This window comes from Microcebus murinus, chromosome 7 (assembly GCF_040939455.1).
Source record: "Microcebus murinus isolate Inina chromosome 7, M.murinus_Inina_mat1.0, whole genome shotgun sequence".
NCBI classification, from domain to species: domain Eukaryota; kingdom Metazoa; phylum Chordata; class Mammalia; order Primates; family Cheirogaleidae; genus Microcebus; species Microcebus murinus.
Window position 1 is genome coordinate 64,812,119 of NC_134110.1, and position 19,829 is coordinate 64,831,947.

General features: G+C 35.6%; 1 protein-coding gene across 1 annotated transcript in view; it reads right to left on the reverse strand.

Annotated features, from left to right (window-relative positions):
• Positions 1–19,829, reverse strand: part of CPQ (carboxypeptidase Q) — a 349,952-nt gene that overhangs the window by 139,549 nt on the left and 190,574 nt on the right. Inside the window, exon 4 of the mRNA XM_012761981.3 lies at positions 19,599–19,710. Within this exon, the coding sequence (XP_012617435.2) occupies positions 19,599–19,710 (112 nt within the window). The remainder of the gene's footprint in view (positions 1–19,598; positions 19,711–19,829) is intronic.

Genomic DNA, 19,829 nt, shown 5'->3' on the forward strand with positions numbered 1-19,829 from the left:
AGGATCTCAAATCTGACAATGGAAGCAAGAACACATAACGTATGGAGACATATTGAATGAGGAGAGGTGAAACTGTATGGTATATTTAGGACCTGCAAATAGATGCAACATAAAATGCCCTTAAATACAAAGTGCAGGCAGTAGCCCCATGGAAGAATTTGAAGGATGCACATGTGCCCATTTCCCATATGACTACTATCTGTGCCCACTCAGGGACCTACCCCCACTCCTTCCACGGCCACTTACCAACAACAATCAACATCTCTTCCCCATTCGAGTCTCTCTATCTGTATTATCCAGATTTCAGTACAGTAATCCTAACTACATTCATTAATATATTCATTCCCCACTTAATTTTTTTTTTCATTATGGTAAAAGAATATTACGTAGGGATATATCAGGTAAGTTAAAAGGCTAGAAGTGTGATTCAAAAGTCGGGATAATATAACTGTATTGTTTATCCCTTTAGCAAAGTCCATTCTAAAAATATCTTCTCTCTAACTACACAAAGCAACAAAGAGATGGCTGCACCTTCTGATGACTTCCTTATTCCCCCTCCCACTGTCTCCCCAGGCTCTCCGGTGACTAGTATTCTTCCCACTGTCCTTAGATGACAGGCCAACTTCAGAGTCAGCCCAGCTGTGAGTATCATGAGTGAATTAGTTTGCAACTAGGGAGTTGTTTCTTTTTTAATATTGGGTATTGGGGTTTGGGAGATGGAGAATAAGGAAGATTTCCTTAATAATTGCCAAGAAAAATCAGTATGAAATTTTCAAAGGCACTATTCTGCAACAATAAATAAAAACCCCATACTGAAAATCTTTAAGTGAGAGCCGATTATATAAGTTACATTTATCAGAGCTGGGCAGAATCACTGATAAGGCATAAAAACTCACTTGCTTTGATAGTTCAGGACTTTCTAATCTGATGTGAAAACTGAGGTCATCTGTCAGGGGAGGCAACAAGGTGATTTTGTATGATAGTCCTTGTGCTAGTCCAAATAACATCCTCTAAAAGCTAATCAACACCCACACCTAGACCACTTAGGAACTGCATCTCTAACCTCTATAGATGCTGCAACTTGGGCAAGAAAGAAATGAGCACTGGCTGTAGATAACAGTTTCTGGACCAGCTAGCAGTAGCTAGACTTTGAGAGGAAGGAGGAAGGCAAGAATGATGACCTTCTTTCTAGAGCTCCAATCAGTACCTGGGACCATGAAAGGAGCTTTATGAGACAGTTTCAAATATTCTAAAAAAATATAGAAAAATTATATCTTTATCTTTATGGGTGAGATGATACCTGAATAAGCTAAATTGGCAAATTTAAGTTTTTTGCTCTTAGCTGGAAGAAATATCAATTTTATACAGTAACATTGGTCATCTCATAATGAATTAAAGTGTAATTGCTACAAATTTTTGTGATTAGCAAAATTTGGAAATGAATTATTATTAGTTGACAAATTTATATGTTATTTTGTTTTTTTTATAAAACCTTGCAAAGCACACACAAAACATAAAAATACAAGAGAAAATGGGAATCAGTGGTCTTGGCCATTTATACTTTTCACAGTTCTCCTCATCCCCTTCTCATTACTTCATGCCAATGAGTGTCACTCACAGGTCATTGCCCTCATTTTCTAGTTCTTGTCTTTTTCAGATGCCAAGCATCAAGCCAAACCTTTTGGTGTTTTGCTTCCTTATAAAAGAATTAGGAGGACTTCTGGCTGATCAAGCTGGTGCAGAAGGGATCCCTTTATTGTATAAACATGGAAATGCTTAGAAAACATGAAATTAAAGAATCATTGTTTAATGCATAGCATAACAAAAGAAAAAAGAGTGAAAGAAAGGAAGAAGAGAAAGAAAGAAGAAGGAAGAGAGAGAAAGGAAAACAGGGAAAAAAAAAGAAAGAAGAGGCAGAAATCCTCAGATATCAGAATCAATAAGAGAATTTAAGCTACAGCAAAAAGTAAAAGCAGATGATACAATAGCCCATTGGCTTCTGAAAACCCCAAGCTGAGAAAGTTACAAGAAAACTGGTCTCCCTGAAACTCAGAGAGATCAAGTCAAAGCAAGCGTGGATTTGCCCCTCTAATCCAATCTTAGGACAAAAAGGGGTTGCAATGAAGATAAGACCATAATGAAAAACTACATGCCAAAACTTCATGTAATGACAAACTATATGTAGTTTAAACCTCAATGGAAAAGACAGAAAGGAGAATGGTGGTTGCCAGGGGGTGAGGGGAGAGAAGAACAGGGAGTTGGTGTTTAATAGATACAGAGTTTCAGTTTTGCAAGATGAAAAACCGCTGGAGATGGATGGTGGTGATGGCAGCCCCACAGCATGAATGCACTTAATGTTGCTGAATTGCACATTCCCAAAGAGTACAGAATGGAGGGGGGGTGGCGGGGCAAAGTTACATTGAAAACAACTAATAAACATAGCTTAGCCAGGTGATCCAGTTCAACATCAACAGTAATAAGTCAAGCAGATAGCATGTACCCTTGATGCGATGTGATGAAAATAGCATTTTACCTCTATAAGCTTTCTCCCCCAAACTCATAAGCTCAGTTTAATCCTGAGAAAAATAACAGACAAATCATAATCAAAGGACCTCTACAAAATAGTTGACCATTGCCCCTTAAAACTGTCAAAGTCAGCAAAAAGAAGGGAAGTTTGAGAAACTCTCAGAGCCAGGAGGAGCCTAAGCGGAAGTGATGACTAAATGTAATGTGATACACAGGATGAGATCCTAGGACAGAAAAAGTATATTAGGTGAAAACAAAGGAAATCTGAATAAACTGGGTTTTTACTTAATAATCACGTGCGAGTATTTTTTCACTAATTGTAACAAATGCACTATACCAATGTAAGATGTTATAGGAGAAACTGCATATGGAGTTAAGGGAACTCTGAACTATCTTTGTAATTTTTCTATAAATCTAAAACCTTTCTAGAATAAAAAAATCATTTTTAAAACTTAGTGGAAGGATTAAATAAAATTAACAACACAACTGAAGGGAAATAGGATGAACTGAAAGAATGGATCTGAGGAAACCACCCAGGAAAGCTGCAGAGATAAAGAAATAAAAAATCAGAAGGTTAGATTGAGAGACATGGAAGACAGAATGAAATTTTTATCTCGTAAGCATTATAGAAAAAGAGACTAGAATGAGGGAGAGAATATTTGAGGAAATAATAGTGTATGGCATTACTAAACTAAAAAAAAAAAGAGTTTTCAGATTGAAGATGCAAAAAAAAAGAAAGCTGGTAAAAATAAAATCAAAAGTGTCCCCAAACAAATCATGGTGAAAATGTAGATTATCATGGATACAATTGGATTCTTCAAGAACCACTAGAGGAGCCAGAAAAAAATAGAGTAATATCTCCCAAATTCTATAAAAAATAACTGCTATTTATAATTTCATATCCAACTGAACATCATTCAAAGATTAAAAACAAAATAAAGGTGTTTTCAGATAAAACTTAGAGTTTATTACTCACAGAACTCTATTAAAAGAACTACTGTGCATTCTACTTCAGGAAGAAGGTAGATGAACCAGAAGAAAAAGTTAATGATAAAAATGTCAGTGAATATGCTGACAATCTAAGAAGTACTAACTAATAGAAGAAGTAGTAACTAAATAATAGCAGCTAAAATTCACTGAGTAGTTATATGCCAGAAACTGATGTAGCTCATTTAATTACCCTAGTAAACCTACATTTAGATACTATTATAATCCTCTTTATACATGCAAGAAAAACAGGCATAGCACACTTGCAAACTTGCAAGACAACACAGCCAGTAAATGGTAAAGCCAAAAAAACAAAAAAAATTCTTAGTCCACTTTGTGTTGCTATAACGGAATACATGAGACTGGGTAATTTATAACGAACAGAAACTTATTTTCTCACAGTTCTAAGGGCCAAGAAGTCCAAGGTCAAGGTACTGGTAGATTCAGTGTCTGGTGAAGATGGCTCCTTGAACAGTGTGTCTTCCAGAGGGAAGAAACTGTCCTTACATGGCAGAAGGTGGATGGGAGAAAAGGGATGAAATCTCTCCCCAAGCTCTTTTATAATGGCACTAATCCATTCATAAGGGCAGAGCCCTTATGATCTAAATACCTCCCAAAAGGCTCTGCCTCTCAATAGTGTTGCATCGAGGATTAAGTTTCCAGCACAGGAATATTAGGGAACACATTCAGACCATAGCAAATAATATTAAGCAAGCAATGATGTATCTGGAGACAGTTTATAAACAAAGTAAAACTAAAATACTAGTCAACAATAACATCTATGATAACATATTATGATGAAGGGGATATATTAGAGCAATCTACAGTTGCTATATTATTTAATGAAGATAAATATACATGTGATATTTTAATAGTAACCACTAAAAGAATAGAAATAAAATGTGTAAGTTTTTAAATAATACAGAGGAAATGGGTGGAAAGGGTAAGAAAAACCAATGAATCCAACAGAAAGCAAAAAAGGATGAAAAAATAGCAACTTTAATAGAAAATTTAGGAAGTTACTAAAATATAAGAAATCACAATAAAGATAAACAAGACAAACTTCCCTGTTAACTAATATTGTCAGGTCTGATATTTAACATCTAACTTTATGTTATGTACAACAGAATCAACTAACACACAACAGCCTAGATAAATCAGAAGTCAAGAAGCAAAAAAAGAGTAACCAAAAGAGAATTGATTCCATGATATTAATAGAAGATAAAATAGACTTGCAGTGAAAAAATCATTATTAAGGATAAAGAAGATCTTAAGGCTCAACTATGTAGAGCAATAAAGCTTCAAACTACATAAAACTAAGCTGATGAAATTCAAGGAGAAATTTATAAAAAATCACAATCCTAGTGGGAGATTTCAATAAACTTTTTTCAAAAACTTTAGATTAGAAGCCAAAAATAACTCTCAACAAATATAACAGAATCAATATTCTGTAGACCATATTACAATAAGTATGTAAGAAAATTGGAACTCAATAACTCAATAATAATTCTGTATTTTTGGGAACTTAAAGGTACTATTTCAAAACTTGCATAATGCAGCCAAACCAGTGCTTAGAGGGAGATAGATGGCCTTAAATGTATGCATTAGAAAGTGAAAATGACTGAAAGTTAAAGGACTTAACATTCACTTCAAGAAGATAGGAAAGATAAATAGAATAAACCTGAAGACAGAAGAAAATACACTTATGTAAATTCAAAAATCACAAAATGTATATTGTTTTTAACATACATACAGAACAATGTTAAAACAATCTCAGAACACTGGTTACATCTGCAGAGGGAGAAAGAAATGGATTGTGGAGAGGTACAAAATAGGTTTCAACTGTATTATTGATAGCAACTTTCTTTTTATTTTTTAATTTCAAAATATTAAGGGTGTACAAATGTTGTTGTTACATGGATACCTTAAGTCAGGGCTTTGATATGTCCTTCACAAAAATAGTTTTCATTGTACCTCATAAGTGAGTTTTCAATCCCACACCTCCCCTCCCTCCCTCTCCACTTGTTGGTTTCCAATGTCCTTTATATCCCTTTGTGCCTGTGTGTACCCACAGTTTAGCTCTCACTTATTAGTGTTAACATATGATGTTTGGTGTTCTATTCCTGAGACATTTCACTTAAGATAATGGTCTTCAGTTCCAGTCAAGTTGCTACAAACATTATTTCATTCCTTTTTATGGCTGAGCAGTACTCCATGATGGTGTGTGTGTATCACATTTTCTTTATTCACTTGTGAATTGATGGGCACTTAGGTTGGTTCTACATCTTTGCAGTTGTGAATTTTACTGCAACAAACATTCAAGTGCAGGTGTCCTTTTAATAAAATGGCTTCTTTTCCTTTGGGTAGATAACCAGCAGTGTGATTGCTGCATCAAATGGTAGGTCTACATTTATTTCTTTGAGGGATCTCTACACTGTTTTCCACAGAGGTTGTACTAATTTGCAGTCCCACCAACAGTGTATTAGCATTCCTATCTCTCTGCATCAATGCCAGCATCTATTGTTTTTGATTTTTTTTAATTTCAGAGTATTGCAGGGGTACAAATGCTTTGGTTACATAAACTGTCTTTGCACTGCCCATGCATGCCCATCCCGCAGACAGTGTGCACCATATCCATTAGATGTGGATTTACCCATTCTCTCCTCCTCCCTTCCACCTGCTTGACACCCTATGAATGTTACTTCCCATCATGCACATTAGTGTTGATCAATTAGTACCAATTTATTGGTGAGTATATGTAGTATTTGTTTTTCCATTCTTATGATACTTCACTTAGAAGAATGGGGTCCAGCTCCATCCAGGATAATACAATAGGTAGTTCATCACTTTTTTATGGATGAGTAGTACTCCATGGTTTACATATACTATCTTTTATTATGGACACTTCTATGCTTTATATGGAACTAGAGAAGACCCTGTATAGCTAAAGCAACCATAAGCAAAAAGAACAATTTTTTTTTAAATAATAGCCATTCTGATATCAATAAGGTAGTATCTCACTGTAGTATGAATTTACATTTCCCTGATGATTAGTGATGTTGAACATTTTTTCTTATGTTTGTAAGCCATTTGTATATCTTCTTTTGAAAAACTTCTGTTTGTATTTTTTGCCTACTTTTTGATGGGGTTGTTTTTTTCTTGCTGATTTGTTCGAGTTCTTTGTAGATTCTGGATATTAGTCTTTTATTGGATAAAGAGTTTGTGAATATTTTCTCCCATTCTGTAGGTTGTGTATTCACTTTGTTGATTATCTCCCTTGCTTTTTAATTTAATTAAGTCCTATTTATTTATTTATTTATTTTTGTTGTTGTTATATGTAGTTTGGGGGTCTTAGTCATAAATTTTTTGTGTAGGCCAATGTCTAGGAGAGCTTTTCCTGTGTCTTTTTCTAGAATTCTTAAGGTTTCATGCTTTAGATCTAAGTCTTTTATCCATCTTGAATTAATATTTGTATATGGGGAGAGATGGGGTCCTGTTTCATTCTTCTGCATGTGGCTATATAATTTTCCTAGCAACATTTGAGTAGGACTTTCTCTTCCCAGTGTATGTTGTTGTCTGCTTTGTCGAAGATCAGTTGATCATAGCTATATAGTTTTATTTCTGGCTTCCCTATTTTTGCTCCATTGGTTTATGTCTCTACTTTTATATCAGTACCATGATGTTTTAGTTACTATGGTCTTCTAGTACAATTTGAAGTCAATGTGATGCATCCAGATATGTTCTTTTTGCTTAGGATTGCTTTGGTATTTGGGGGTCTTTTTTTGGTTCCAAATGAAGCATGAGATTTTTTTTTCTAGGTCTGTGAAATAAGATGTTGGTATTTTGATGGGAATTGCATTGCATCTGTAAATCATTTGGGGAAGTATGGACATTTTAGTGATATTGATTCTGCCAATGCATGAGCAAGGAATTTTTGCCCATTTGTTTGTGTCATGTATGCTTTCTTTCATCACTGTTTTATAGTTCTCCTTGTAGAGATCTTTCACCTCCTTGGTTAAGTATATTTCCTATTTTATTTTCTTTGTAGTTATTGTGAATGGTATTAAGTCCTTGATTTGACTCTCAGCTTGACTACGATTAGTATATAGAAATGCTACAGATTTGTGTACATTGATTTTGTAATCTAAGACTTTTTTGAATTTATTTATCAATTACAGGAGTCTTCTGGTGGAGCCTTTAGGGTTTCTAGATACAAGATAATATTGTCAGCAAAGAGGAATAGTTTGACCTCCTCTTTCCTGATTTCAATGATCTTTTTTCTTCTCTTGCCTGGTTGCTCTAAGAATCCCAATACTATGTTGAATAGAAGTGGTGACAGTGGGCACCCCTGTCTTGTTCCAGCTCTCAGGAAGAATGCTTTCAACTTTTCCCCATTCAGTATGATGTTGGCTGTGGGTTTGTCATAGATGACTTTAATAATTTTGAGCTCTATTCTTTCTATGCCTAGTTTGTTGAGGGTTTTTTTTTTTTTTTGAAATATGAAAGGGTATTGGATTTTATCAAATGCTTTTTCTGCATCCATAAGCATTTGCTATATTGGTAACTTTCAATTTCTTTTAAACTAGGGCTCTGAAAGTACTATCTAAAATTGTTAACATTTATGAAATGTGGGTAGAGGATATATCTGTATTTATTATTATATACTATTTTTCATTATTTGAAATATTTCTTAATTAAAAAAAGAGAAAAGAAAAAATGTAAAGAGCAACCTTATGAAAAGGAAATAAGAGAATTTCTACTTTTTCAAGTTGGTAGTATATTAGCCTTGGGTCCTTTATCTGTAAAAGAAGTAATAGTGGTTCCTACCTTCTAGACTCAATGAAAATCATATATCTAGCACTTAGCCCAGAATTTTATACAGTGTATTCAAGCACACTAACTGTCATTAGTAGATCATTCTAAAATTAGGAACAGTCTACTGTCATCTACACATCAGTCTAAGAAGACTTGGATGAGAAATCATACTTGACCCTACTTCATTTAAGACTTAAAGCAAGAGTATTCACTGCCAATTCTTTAAAATAATCATTTTACCTATCATTTACCTCAATTTTGTTAGGTGCAAATGTATAATGAGATATTATACATTTAATTATACACATTATACATTATATAATTATATACATTATACATATAAAATGTATAATGAGATATTATACATTTGCACTTAGTAAAATACGACTGATATAAAATGTGTAGGGCATTACTGAACTTTTTCCTGATTATAACCACTATGAAGGTTGCCTTGTCTCTCTATGTCTGATATCACTGTTCCACCAAAGTGCTCTGTTTGAATTCCAAGCCACTGAGATGATCACCATCAGAAGCAGCATTGCCACCGGAGTTTTCGTCAACATTATATGCCGTGTATTTTCCATCTTTGCAACTCTGGAAGACATGTGTTTTGCCTAGATTATATTTGATCCATATAATGGCTTTGCAAACAAATTGTCATCTATTTTACTGATAAAGAACTGAGCCCTAGATAGGTCCTGTGACCTGTTAGGGTAATAATACAGGTCTTAGAGGGCTGCTTTGAAGATTAAAAAGATCATGTAAAGTAACTAGCACATAAGAGATATTCAATAAATATTGGTTTTCTCCTTCCTTCTCCTGGGTGTAGATTATAAAAATGAAAATATACAACATGGAGTTCTCTTGGTAGATATTTTGCATTTTTATCAAAAAACGTCACTTTATAATAAGTTTAACCACAGTGTTAAACTTATTTTGTGACAGCACATTGTAAGTTTCCAGAAAGGTAATCAGTTCAAAAATTTCTCTATTGAACTCTTCATTTGTGACCAAAAATGACATTAAAATGACTTCATCTAAAATTATTCAACTATAAAAAACGAATTCATACTTTCTTCTTTTAGAAAAGGAATAATTCTAATATGAAGCACTTCATAAAATATTTCTTTGTTCTAATATGCTGCCTGAAACAAGTGAATAAGGGATGGCTAAATGGATCTATGGTCTATGGTGATGAGAATAGAAATATAGCCTTTAAAACACATCTTGAATTATATTTTCCCACACACATTAATCAAAGCAATAACTCAACAGTTTCAATTGTATTTTAAATATATTCCTTTTTAAAGATGCCATTATTATAGAGAAAGGAAAATACTATAAGCATCACTGATCATCATTCTTGGCTTTTTTAAGCATGAGCATCTTCTGAGAATGCCTGAAAATTGTAAGGTTTTGACTACATTAAAAACAGAAATATTTTGAGAATTCAGTTACCATAGTAAATTATAAACAGTAAGCACTAGATTTGATTCTTTGTTTTCTCTTCCTTGATTTTTTTTTTTATCTCAACAAACTTACTCTATAGTAAATTATGTTGCCCTCAACAGGTATTTCTGTTTTTACTGTTCTTTTCTTCAGCACTATTGTAAATCTTTCTCTATACAGTGTTACTTAGGTTAAGGACATTGACAGAGACAGCAAAGGGGATGGGAAAAAATGATTTCTACATCTTCACACTGGGAGTGTTATTATATTTTTAAGGCTGTGTCATATTTATGAAGCATCTAGTAAGTGCTCTTCAGTACAGCAGTGAGGAGAGAATCAGCCTAATCTATTAGCCTTATGTACATGCACGGATGGTGGCTACAGTGGGGTGAAGGTTCATGAGTTTGGTTCATCAGAGTCAACTACTGTTCTTTCATTCTGAGGGCTTCTCCACTGTGAGAATGGCCCTGGCCAAGCTGAACTGTGTGATAGGATGCAGACATGAAGATTTGAGAGCTAAGAGTTGATTCTGGAATTATATTTATTCTCTGCCGGAATGTCCATACGTATTGTCTCGGCCATTAGCATCTAATAATATTGGTTACTTTTATTGATGGTTTAATGGGGGCCAGGTACTACTGTCTAAATTATTTCAAATAATCCTATCAACTGTGCAAGATAAATTGTACCCATTGTAAAGAGGAGGATACTGAGATATAAAAAGTTAAATAATTTTCCCTGGATAATAGAGCTACTAAGTAGCATAGAAGGATTTGAATCTAAGATATTCTAACACAGAGCATATGCTTATTCTACTATCCATGCAGCCTCTCATTTACCTCAAGATTTTGAGTTATTTAAGGAAGAGTTAAGGAAAGAGGACTTAATGGGCTGAAAAGTCAGTGAGATCTTGGTCATAACGTATAGTCTGGAAATGCTGGTGTCGGGCAAGAACATGGGCTGACTATTGGTTCATCAATGATGATTATTTAATATCTAATATGAGAAGGGCATGAGGAGGATTACAAGTAATCTTATAATAGGTAACTTCTTTCAATAGATTTTTTAGCCTGTCACACACCCCCAGAAACTCTCTGTTCCTAGTGCTTGCTTTGGAGAATGTTCATAGGAGTAGAGGGGGTTAAGAATACACTCAACTCTTATGTTCCAGGACAAATTTTAAAAGCCAGTTAACAACGAAGGTCCAATCAGATGTTCATAGTATATTTTCTTGTTTCTTTGCAGACTTTTGTTTTTAGGCAAGCTTACTGGAACAGAATTCATTAGAAGCCGGGTAAACCACAGCTTTTATAAAATGCAGAATTAGCATGACGCAGAGACGTGTAGGCGAAGAACACAGCAGCCCTGGAAACCCCATCACTTCCTCTTTGGTATATTTAGCATAGGAAGGTGGAAGTTGGCTCATCCACCACACGCAAATACAATCTGCTTAATAACTCCAAAGCTGTGGTTTTCAGGCTCACTCGGTATAGCTGGGATCTCCCTGCCCTACTTTTCTGTGTGTCGATTCTATTTGTCATAGTACTTTAGAAGTTAAAACAAAAACCAACCCACTATCTTTCAGGAAAAAGCAGTACCATGCTTTAAATTTTCAGTGGCTCCTGCTGCCTATAGCACCAACTCCAAACTTTAGCTTTGCATTCAATGCCCTTCACAAACTGACTCTCACCTTTCATTTGTCTCATTTCCTACCACTCCTCAGTCGCTTATTGCTCTAGAGTTACAAAAACACCCTCCTCTCCTCAAACTATGTACTTTCATGAGTTCTAATTTTGTTCTCTTTTCTCCACTTCCTTCCTTTTCAAGGCTTAGCTCAAATGTCTCTATGCGAAGCCACTGTTGTCTGACTGTGAGCTCCCTGATGGAAGGAACCATGTCCCGTCCATTTTATGTGCCTGATATGAAGTGGGCACTCAATGTTTATTACTGAAATAGGATATCCCCTTGTGAGGCAAGTTGTGCAGTACCATGACGATACTGTTTTAATGAAGCGACCTAGGTTTTCCAGACAGCCCTACCCTCAACTTGTATGTATTTCACTCTTGGGTGGGAGGAAATCCACTGGGGCACTAAGGAGACTATTATTAAATCTTCCCATGACTCCTTTTCTCCAGTATAAATAATACCAATTTCTTAAGCTTTTACTTCCTTTGCCACCACATTGCTTCATTTTCTAAGGCATGCAGGCCAAACCACAATATGTGGGGGAGAAAGCTGAGCATGCTATAGAAAAAGGGGGCTGTGAGACTCTTCCTCCTGCAGCATTCATCTGCCACCCCTCAAGACTCTCTATCAGACAGGAAGGAATTGGTCACGATGCTGCACGCCACTCGGCCTGGGTTGCATCTAGTAATAGTATATTCTAACCAAATGATAAAATAGTAACAGCAATATTCACATTGGCTAAGGCTCTAAAATGACTATGGAATCTCCCGTATCAAAACTAAAAGGCAGACCACATGCCAAGTGTTTCATTTTTAACAAATCTTACTGTATCTCACATATTTTATGAATCAATCTACACAACATTTGTCTTTTTACACATACCAGTAGAAATGTCTATGTTAGCTGAATGAAATATAAGGATGCTACGTGTGTTAGTGGAACTTATAAATGCATTCAAACCTCAGGAAAAGTTCTCAGTAATTCCTAGCTGGAAAAAAAAAATATGTATCTATCACAAGTCTTATGGAAAAGCCAGATACTATATAATTTGTCACTATAAGAAATAACATATCTGAATAGAAAATGATGGCCGGGCGTGGTGGCTCACGCCTGTAATCCTAGCTCTCTGGGAGGCCGAGGCGGGCGGATTGCTCCAGGTCAGGAGTTCAAAACCAGCCTGAGAAAGAGCGAGACCCCGCCTCTACTATAAATAGAAAGAAATTAATTGGCCAACTGATATATATATAAAAAATTAGCCGGGCATGGTGGCGCATGCCTGTAGTCCCAGCTACTCGGGAGGCTGAGGCAGAAGGATCGCTTGAGCCCAGGAGTTTGAGGTTGCTGTGAGCTAGGCTGACGCCATGGCACTCACTCTAGCCTGGACAACAAAGCCAGACTCTGTCTCAAAAAAAAAAAAAAAAAAGAAAATGATAAGATCATCCTCTAAAGCACATGAGAAGGAGTCATGAATGCCCCATGACCATAAACCTACTAGAAGTAGTAATAACTAAACAAAAAAAGAAAGAAAGAAAAGTAAAAAGAGGAAACAAAGTAAGGGGAAAAGCAATTCTTAAAGTTTCTAATTCTTCTATTGTTTTAGGTATTTGCCTTACTTCTATTGTTTTAGGTATTTGCCTTACTGTAATTACAAAAGGTGAAGACCAAAATTTTTCAGAAAAAACCTTAAGATTTGTACCCTCATAATATGCTGAAATAAAAAAAAGAAAAAAGTAAACAACTATCTACACATTAAAATTTAAATTAATAAAAATGAAATTTAAGGTTGGATGGAAATTTTTTTTGTGTCCTAAAACAAGTTAATTCCCTGAATATCTTCATCTGCAGATGTATTATTCTCTAAAAATATTGAGTGCCAGTGATTTTAAGGGCCATTAGTTTCCCTTCCTGTGTTCACAAAATAATTGTGGAGAAAGAGCATCCAAAATGGGAGTAGGGAGATTTCATGAAATATTTTAATATAAAAGTTCCTTCTAGAAAAGAAAAATCCTGCCAAATTGAGATTCATTTGGGGCCATAGAAAAACATGGTAGAAAGAGCCCTTAGCGTATTTCAAATATTTCTAATAATACTATATTAATTGTACATAAAATAGACTCAGTGTGGATAAGAAGTGAGTTGTTGGCTAGAATTTGCAGTCGGGTGGATGCAAATATTCTTCAAAGGGAAATATAAGAATGAGCTCTACCATGCCAATTTTGGAAGCATCACATGGTTATACCTTGTCAATATTCTGGCAACTGCAAACACCCAAAGGTGGCTTAGAAAATCTAGAATGAAAACAAATCCAAGGTCATTTGTACTCAGTTTCAGAAGCGCATCTGAGCAAGTATTTTTGGATTCTTCTTCAGTTCTGCTACTACCAACAATCCCCAGGGTAGTGTGTCCCAAAGTACACTGAACCAATGGAAAACTCTCCCGGCAAATGTTTTTGATAAATAAAGCAATTACCAAGAGGGAGTTTCCTAAACTAACTTGACAATAGGACACTTTTTTTTTCTTTTTGTGTAACATCTATTGATATCCTGAGAAAGACTGTTCCTAGAAACAGACTGGGGATACTGTTGCAATAAGCAGTATTATAAAGTACTTAAGAGTATGGGGTATGGAGTCAGGATGCCTGGATTTAAGTTTTTTTTTTTTTTTTTTTTTTTGAGACAGAGTCTCGCTTTGTTGCCCAGGCTAGAGTGAGTGCCATGGCGTCTGCCTAGCTCACAGCAACCTCAAACTCCTGGGCTCAAGCAATCCTCCTGCCTCAGCCTCCCGAGTAGCTGGGACTACAGGCATGCACCACCACGCCTGGCTAAGTTTTTCTATATATATTAGTTGGCCAATTAATTTCTTTCTATTTTTAGTAGAGACGGGGTCTCACTCTTGCTCAGGCTGGTTTCGAACTCCTGACCTGGAGCAATCCGCCCGCCTCGGCTTCCCAGAGTGCTAGGATTACAGGCGTGAGCCACCGCGCCCGGCCAGGATTTAAGTTTTTTAAGTTGAGCAGAGTACTTAGCTTTTCTCTGCTTCAGTTTCCTCATCTGTAAACTGCATATAACAAGAGCTATCTACTTCTTCGGCTACTGTCAGGAAGAAAAGAGAACATGTACATAGAGGAGAGCTTAGCACGATGCCTAGAGCAGAGTAACATTTCCTAAATGCTAGTTCTTAGTACTTTCATTATAGTGAGAAGTATGGCTAAGCCCCAGGGGAGGTCCTAAGAGAGATTTCCTTTCTAGGTCTGGGCTAGTTCCAAATTGGTTTCAGGGCTCCACCTGTCTCTAGCTCTACCTTTTAGGTTTCAACTTCATTGGAAGCTATTCATTCCCTTCCCTTAGTTACTATGGATTGGATTTCCTGGGGTTTTTCCAAGGCAGACCTGACCAAGGCCTTGAAGAAGGGACCCCACTTTTAAGAGAGAACCATTGCATTGGAAATGGCTACATAAAGCTCTAGCTACAGCAGAACTTACATCAAAGACCTGGCATGCATTTGGCTGTGTTCACTGGTATATTCCGGGCCAGGTAGGTTTGGTGACTCCTTCACAACTCTTCCTACTTCCTACCTCTGCTCTGTTAACAGAGTGTTTATGGTAATAGCAATACCAAGAATCTTTTCTTTTCTTTTCTTTTCTTTTCTTTTCTTTTCTTTTCTTTTCTTTTCTTTTCTTTTCTTTTCTTTTCTTTTCTTTCTTCTCTCTTTTTCTTGGGGGGGGGTGCCTTTGAGGGCTTTTGCTTGATTATTGAAGTGACACGTAATTATTATACAAAAGTCTAACATTATGTAAATATATCAGGTAAAAAGTGAGAATCTCCTATAATTCCACAACCTCTCCCTCCCCTCACAATCCCAGAACTGCTACTGTCAACAACTGTCTCCTCATTTTTAATGATGTACAGAACTGGAAGCTCTATACTCTGCTGGGAATTTTTCATTCTGCTCTTTTTGCTTCAGGAGTTTCTATTTATCTTTATAAAAGAAAGCTCAAATATCACCTTAGTGAAGTTGCCCTGACCTAGACAAGCCATGCTGGTGTCTGTCTTCACCAGGTGCCCAAAGTAATTTGTACATACTACATTTAGAGAACTGACAAAAATTTCATTGCATTTTTTGAATTAAATGTCTCTCCTGCTTCAAGGTCTTTAAAGGCCATGTCTCCTTCCTCTTTAGTACAATGCATCTGGTACACAAATATGCAGTTAATGCACAGCAGGTATTTGTTGAATAAATGCATGAAATAACAAACAAAATGTTTTTATAAGAGATGGACTTTCAAACTCTTTAATAATCACAATCAGGATGCTCACTTTCACATTTTTCTAGAATTATCTTGCTTATATATCCTATATTTCAACAACCAGATAATGCTGTTAATTCTCATTTCCTTTATTTATTTTGGCCTGAAAACTCAAAATTATAACTTTACAGAAAATGATAAAGTTAAAAGAATTTGAAGATGACTGGTAGTTTATTTTTCAAGTGCCAAAGGAACATTTTGAAGCACAGCACCTTTGGCCATAGGCTTTGTCCACTGGTACCAGAATATTCCAGGAAATGACATTTCAAATAAACAGTTTCAAGTCTCGTAAACCACAAACACAAAAAAAGTATTCAATAACACTTCATGGCAAATAGCCTTCTGTTGACAGTTGTTCAGGAATGACCGATTATATTTACAAAGCACAAATATCTCTATTAGATTAATTGAATATAATTTAAGCTGATGGCTTTGGCAAAAGAGTGGCTCTATAAGAGCAATAAAAGAGGGAGAATATACCAGAAGGATGTAAAAGACAAGGAGAATATACCAGAAGGATGAATCTTAGAAAAATATTCCCAAATGCCAGGGAACCCCACTGGACAAACACTTCAAATTAACAAGCCCCGCTGAGGGACTCTGACATGCATGCCGTATGACATATCGTCCAAGGAACAGCATCCAAAAGGAGTCTCATTTTTCTTGGAAAAAGAGATTGCCCCAGAGCTTTCATATTTCATCAATTAAACTGTGTGGGCTCAATGCAATTGAGTAATATAATTATGAACCCATTTCTTGGTCTCAAGCCCAAGGCTCTATGTCTTGATCAAATAAATTAGCAATTTTCATCTATTAATAGAACTCATATGTTAGACCCAGCTCTTCATATTAAAATATATAGGCAATCTATAAATAGAAACCCACAATCAATTTTAAGATTAAAGAGTTAGACTCAATGGGGGCAATCATAGGAAGCAGGATGTGGAGTGGACAATGGGCATTCAAGATGAGCAGGACATGGAAGAGGGAAGTGACCAGGAGGAATTTAAGACTCCTGAAAACTTAGTATGAAAATGGAAAAAAAGTGGAGGGAGCACCAGGTTTCCATCATGCAAGAGAGTAATGGGAGAGAATACACATAATAGTAAAGGGAAAGGATATTTTAGGGATAACATAGCAGCTAGCTCTAGAGTTACATAAGTATGACTAACATAAATTAAAAGGTAATCACTAATGGGAGTGTAAAAAATTATCTTCTCTTATATAAAAATAAGATACTAATAAGAGTTCTGCTTATTAAGTTATAAAAGTTAACATTTATTGAGAACTTGGGTTGGGTCAGGTCCTTCTCTAAGTACATTATATAACTAGTTTCTTTAATTTTCAAAGCAACACTATGTGATTGGAATTATTCTTATACCTATTTCACAGATGAGAAAACTGAGGCATGGATAGGCAAAGTAATTTGCCCAAGGCCACACAGCTAGGAATTTGCAGAACTGAGATTTGAACTTAGGCATTCTGGCTCCAGATTCCTGTAGTTCTTGAACAGTATACTATGCCACTTCATAACACTACTAAGAGGAAATATTACTCTTCATTTTATAGTTTTATTCATATATTTACATAGGTTTTCAGAAACCTTTTAGAGATTTAAGTCCTGGATGGAAGAGACTGATCACTAGCTATCAAAAGCAACTGAAGTCAATGTACTTTCAGAGCTGGAAAAAGATACTCAATTCACCTTTGCATAGTGTTTGACATTTACCCATGCAATTGAATTCAACTCAATTAACACCAATTTAGGGTCCCATGCTGAGTACCAAAGAAGTAATATTCAAAGCTTAGAGAAGATACAATTTTTCTTCTAATCTAGAGCAAATGAAATACTCTGGAAACTTACAATTGAATAGAGATGAGGAAAATGAAGTTCAGAGAGTTCAAATGACTTGCTTGAGCCCAAAAATGTAGTCTGTAGAACAGAGTGACCTAAAACCCAACTGAGATGGGTCTAGTTTCTCTTTTACTCCACCATTCCAATGAAGCTAGTTGAACACATTGAAATAAAATTGACCTCCAAAATAAATACCTGTGCTCTATAAAGAGAAAAACTGCTTGACTTTGCCTGCTTTACTCTAGAACACTCTTCATTCTAGAATGATCCGAAGGAAAAAAAGAAGAGAAAGCCTAGGGAATACCTTTAAGGAAAGGGGGACAGAAGAGAATTCACAGAGTCTACCAGATCTTCTGTGAAGGAAAGTGTGTTTTTTGGTTTTATTTGCTGGATAATTACTCTTTCAAACTTTACTCAATTCTAAAAGTAGATGTTGAAACTATGTCTATATTGATAACTATGTGTATAGGTGTATGTGTGGGTCACCAATTATATTCTAGGGGTCTTAAGAACAGAGAACATGATTTAAACCTCTCTGTGTGCCCATTTACAGGGTGCTTTATAAGAAGCATGGTAGGTGGTCAGGAATCTTTTCTGTCAGGTATGGTAATGATGCTAGAAATATAAGCACATATAATGTAAGATTTCCAATTAGTTTTTCTTTTTTTTAAAAAAAAGATCCTGTACCCTGGTTACCTAGAGATTTTTTTATTAGTTTATTTTAGTGGTTCTCAAACTGGGGCAATTGTTACCCCTGCCCTCTCCAGAAAACATTGGCAGCATCTGGAGACACTTTTGGCTGTCACAACTTGCTGGAGGTGGCAGGGAGGGAGGGCACAGTGCAGAAAGTGATATTGGCATCTAGTGGGTAGAGGCCCACCATACATGGGACAAACCCCATGACAAAGAATTATCTGATCCAAAATGTCAGTAGTGCCAAGGTTAAGAAACACTGGCCTATTTAAAAGTAAAAAAAAAAGAAAAAAAAAAAGCATGATCACCTTTCAATTTCTCCATTTTAAAATGAAAGTAAGATATAAATCAAAATGTCACACTAAAGATTTGCCCCAAACAAGAAAATTTTAGCAACCTATTTTTAAGAAGATGGACAATTATGTAATGGGCCAATTTACAGGATTAGAGGATTTACCAAAAGCTAGAGGAAAAGCATGAATTTAAACACTTATGTTCTTAAATAAGCAATGGAATGTTCTAATCTTTGCTGAATCTGAAACTGAGGTTATTCTACAGCTATGACACAAGACATTCTGTTGACGAAACATTTTTAAACCACCACTGATCTGATTCAGACATGGAACATCCACTTCAGATTATCTCATTATTGTAATCACTCTTAAGATTCACCTTTTTGACTGGCATATAAAGAGGGAATGTATGTTTTTTTGTTTGCAAATATGGTCATAAAAATAAACTTCCTTTACTATCAGCTTATGCCTGTCCAATTTCCCCACATGTAGGTTTACCTACATCTAATTTTTTAGACTGGATTCCTTATTATAGCAATAGGAATCATTCTTTCAGTCCTATGTCACTCTCTTTGATTTCTATCATTGAAATATGACCAACAGTCTAATAATGTCTTAAGTAGAATAAGGAAAAGGAAGTAGGAGGCACTGCTGATTTCTCTTTGCATTTGGTTTTCCTTGTATAGTCTCTAGCTGATATAGTTACATTTGCTTACATTTTATTTGCTTGTTCATTTTCCCCAGTGGCTGATAATATTTGATAATTTGGATGTCTGGAGTACACCTAAATAAAAATTTCTTTCTTTAAGGGGATAAGTTAGTTCTTTTCTGGGAATTGACCAAACAAAAAACGTACAGACCTCAGGAGGATCATTGAACACATCACAGTAACTGATCTGTTAAATATTGTGTGTGCTGAGTTAAACATGTCACTACTGAGATCCTTCACACATTGGTTAACAATTTTCTAAATTTTCTAAATATTTACCAAGATCTCTGATAAGCGAGAGTGCTTCCCATGATATAAAGGCTCCACCACCATCATCCATGGCCCCCTGCCCAACGTCCCAGCTGTCCAGATGTCCACTGACTAGTACAATCTAGAACAAATAATAAAAGAAGAAAAAAATTAAGCTAAGCAACAATGACAACAAAGAGGAAGCATTCATAGGTATTCCAAATACAAAAATGAAACCTTTATATTTTCTATTTTCACATC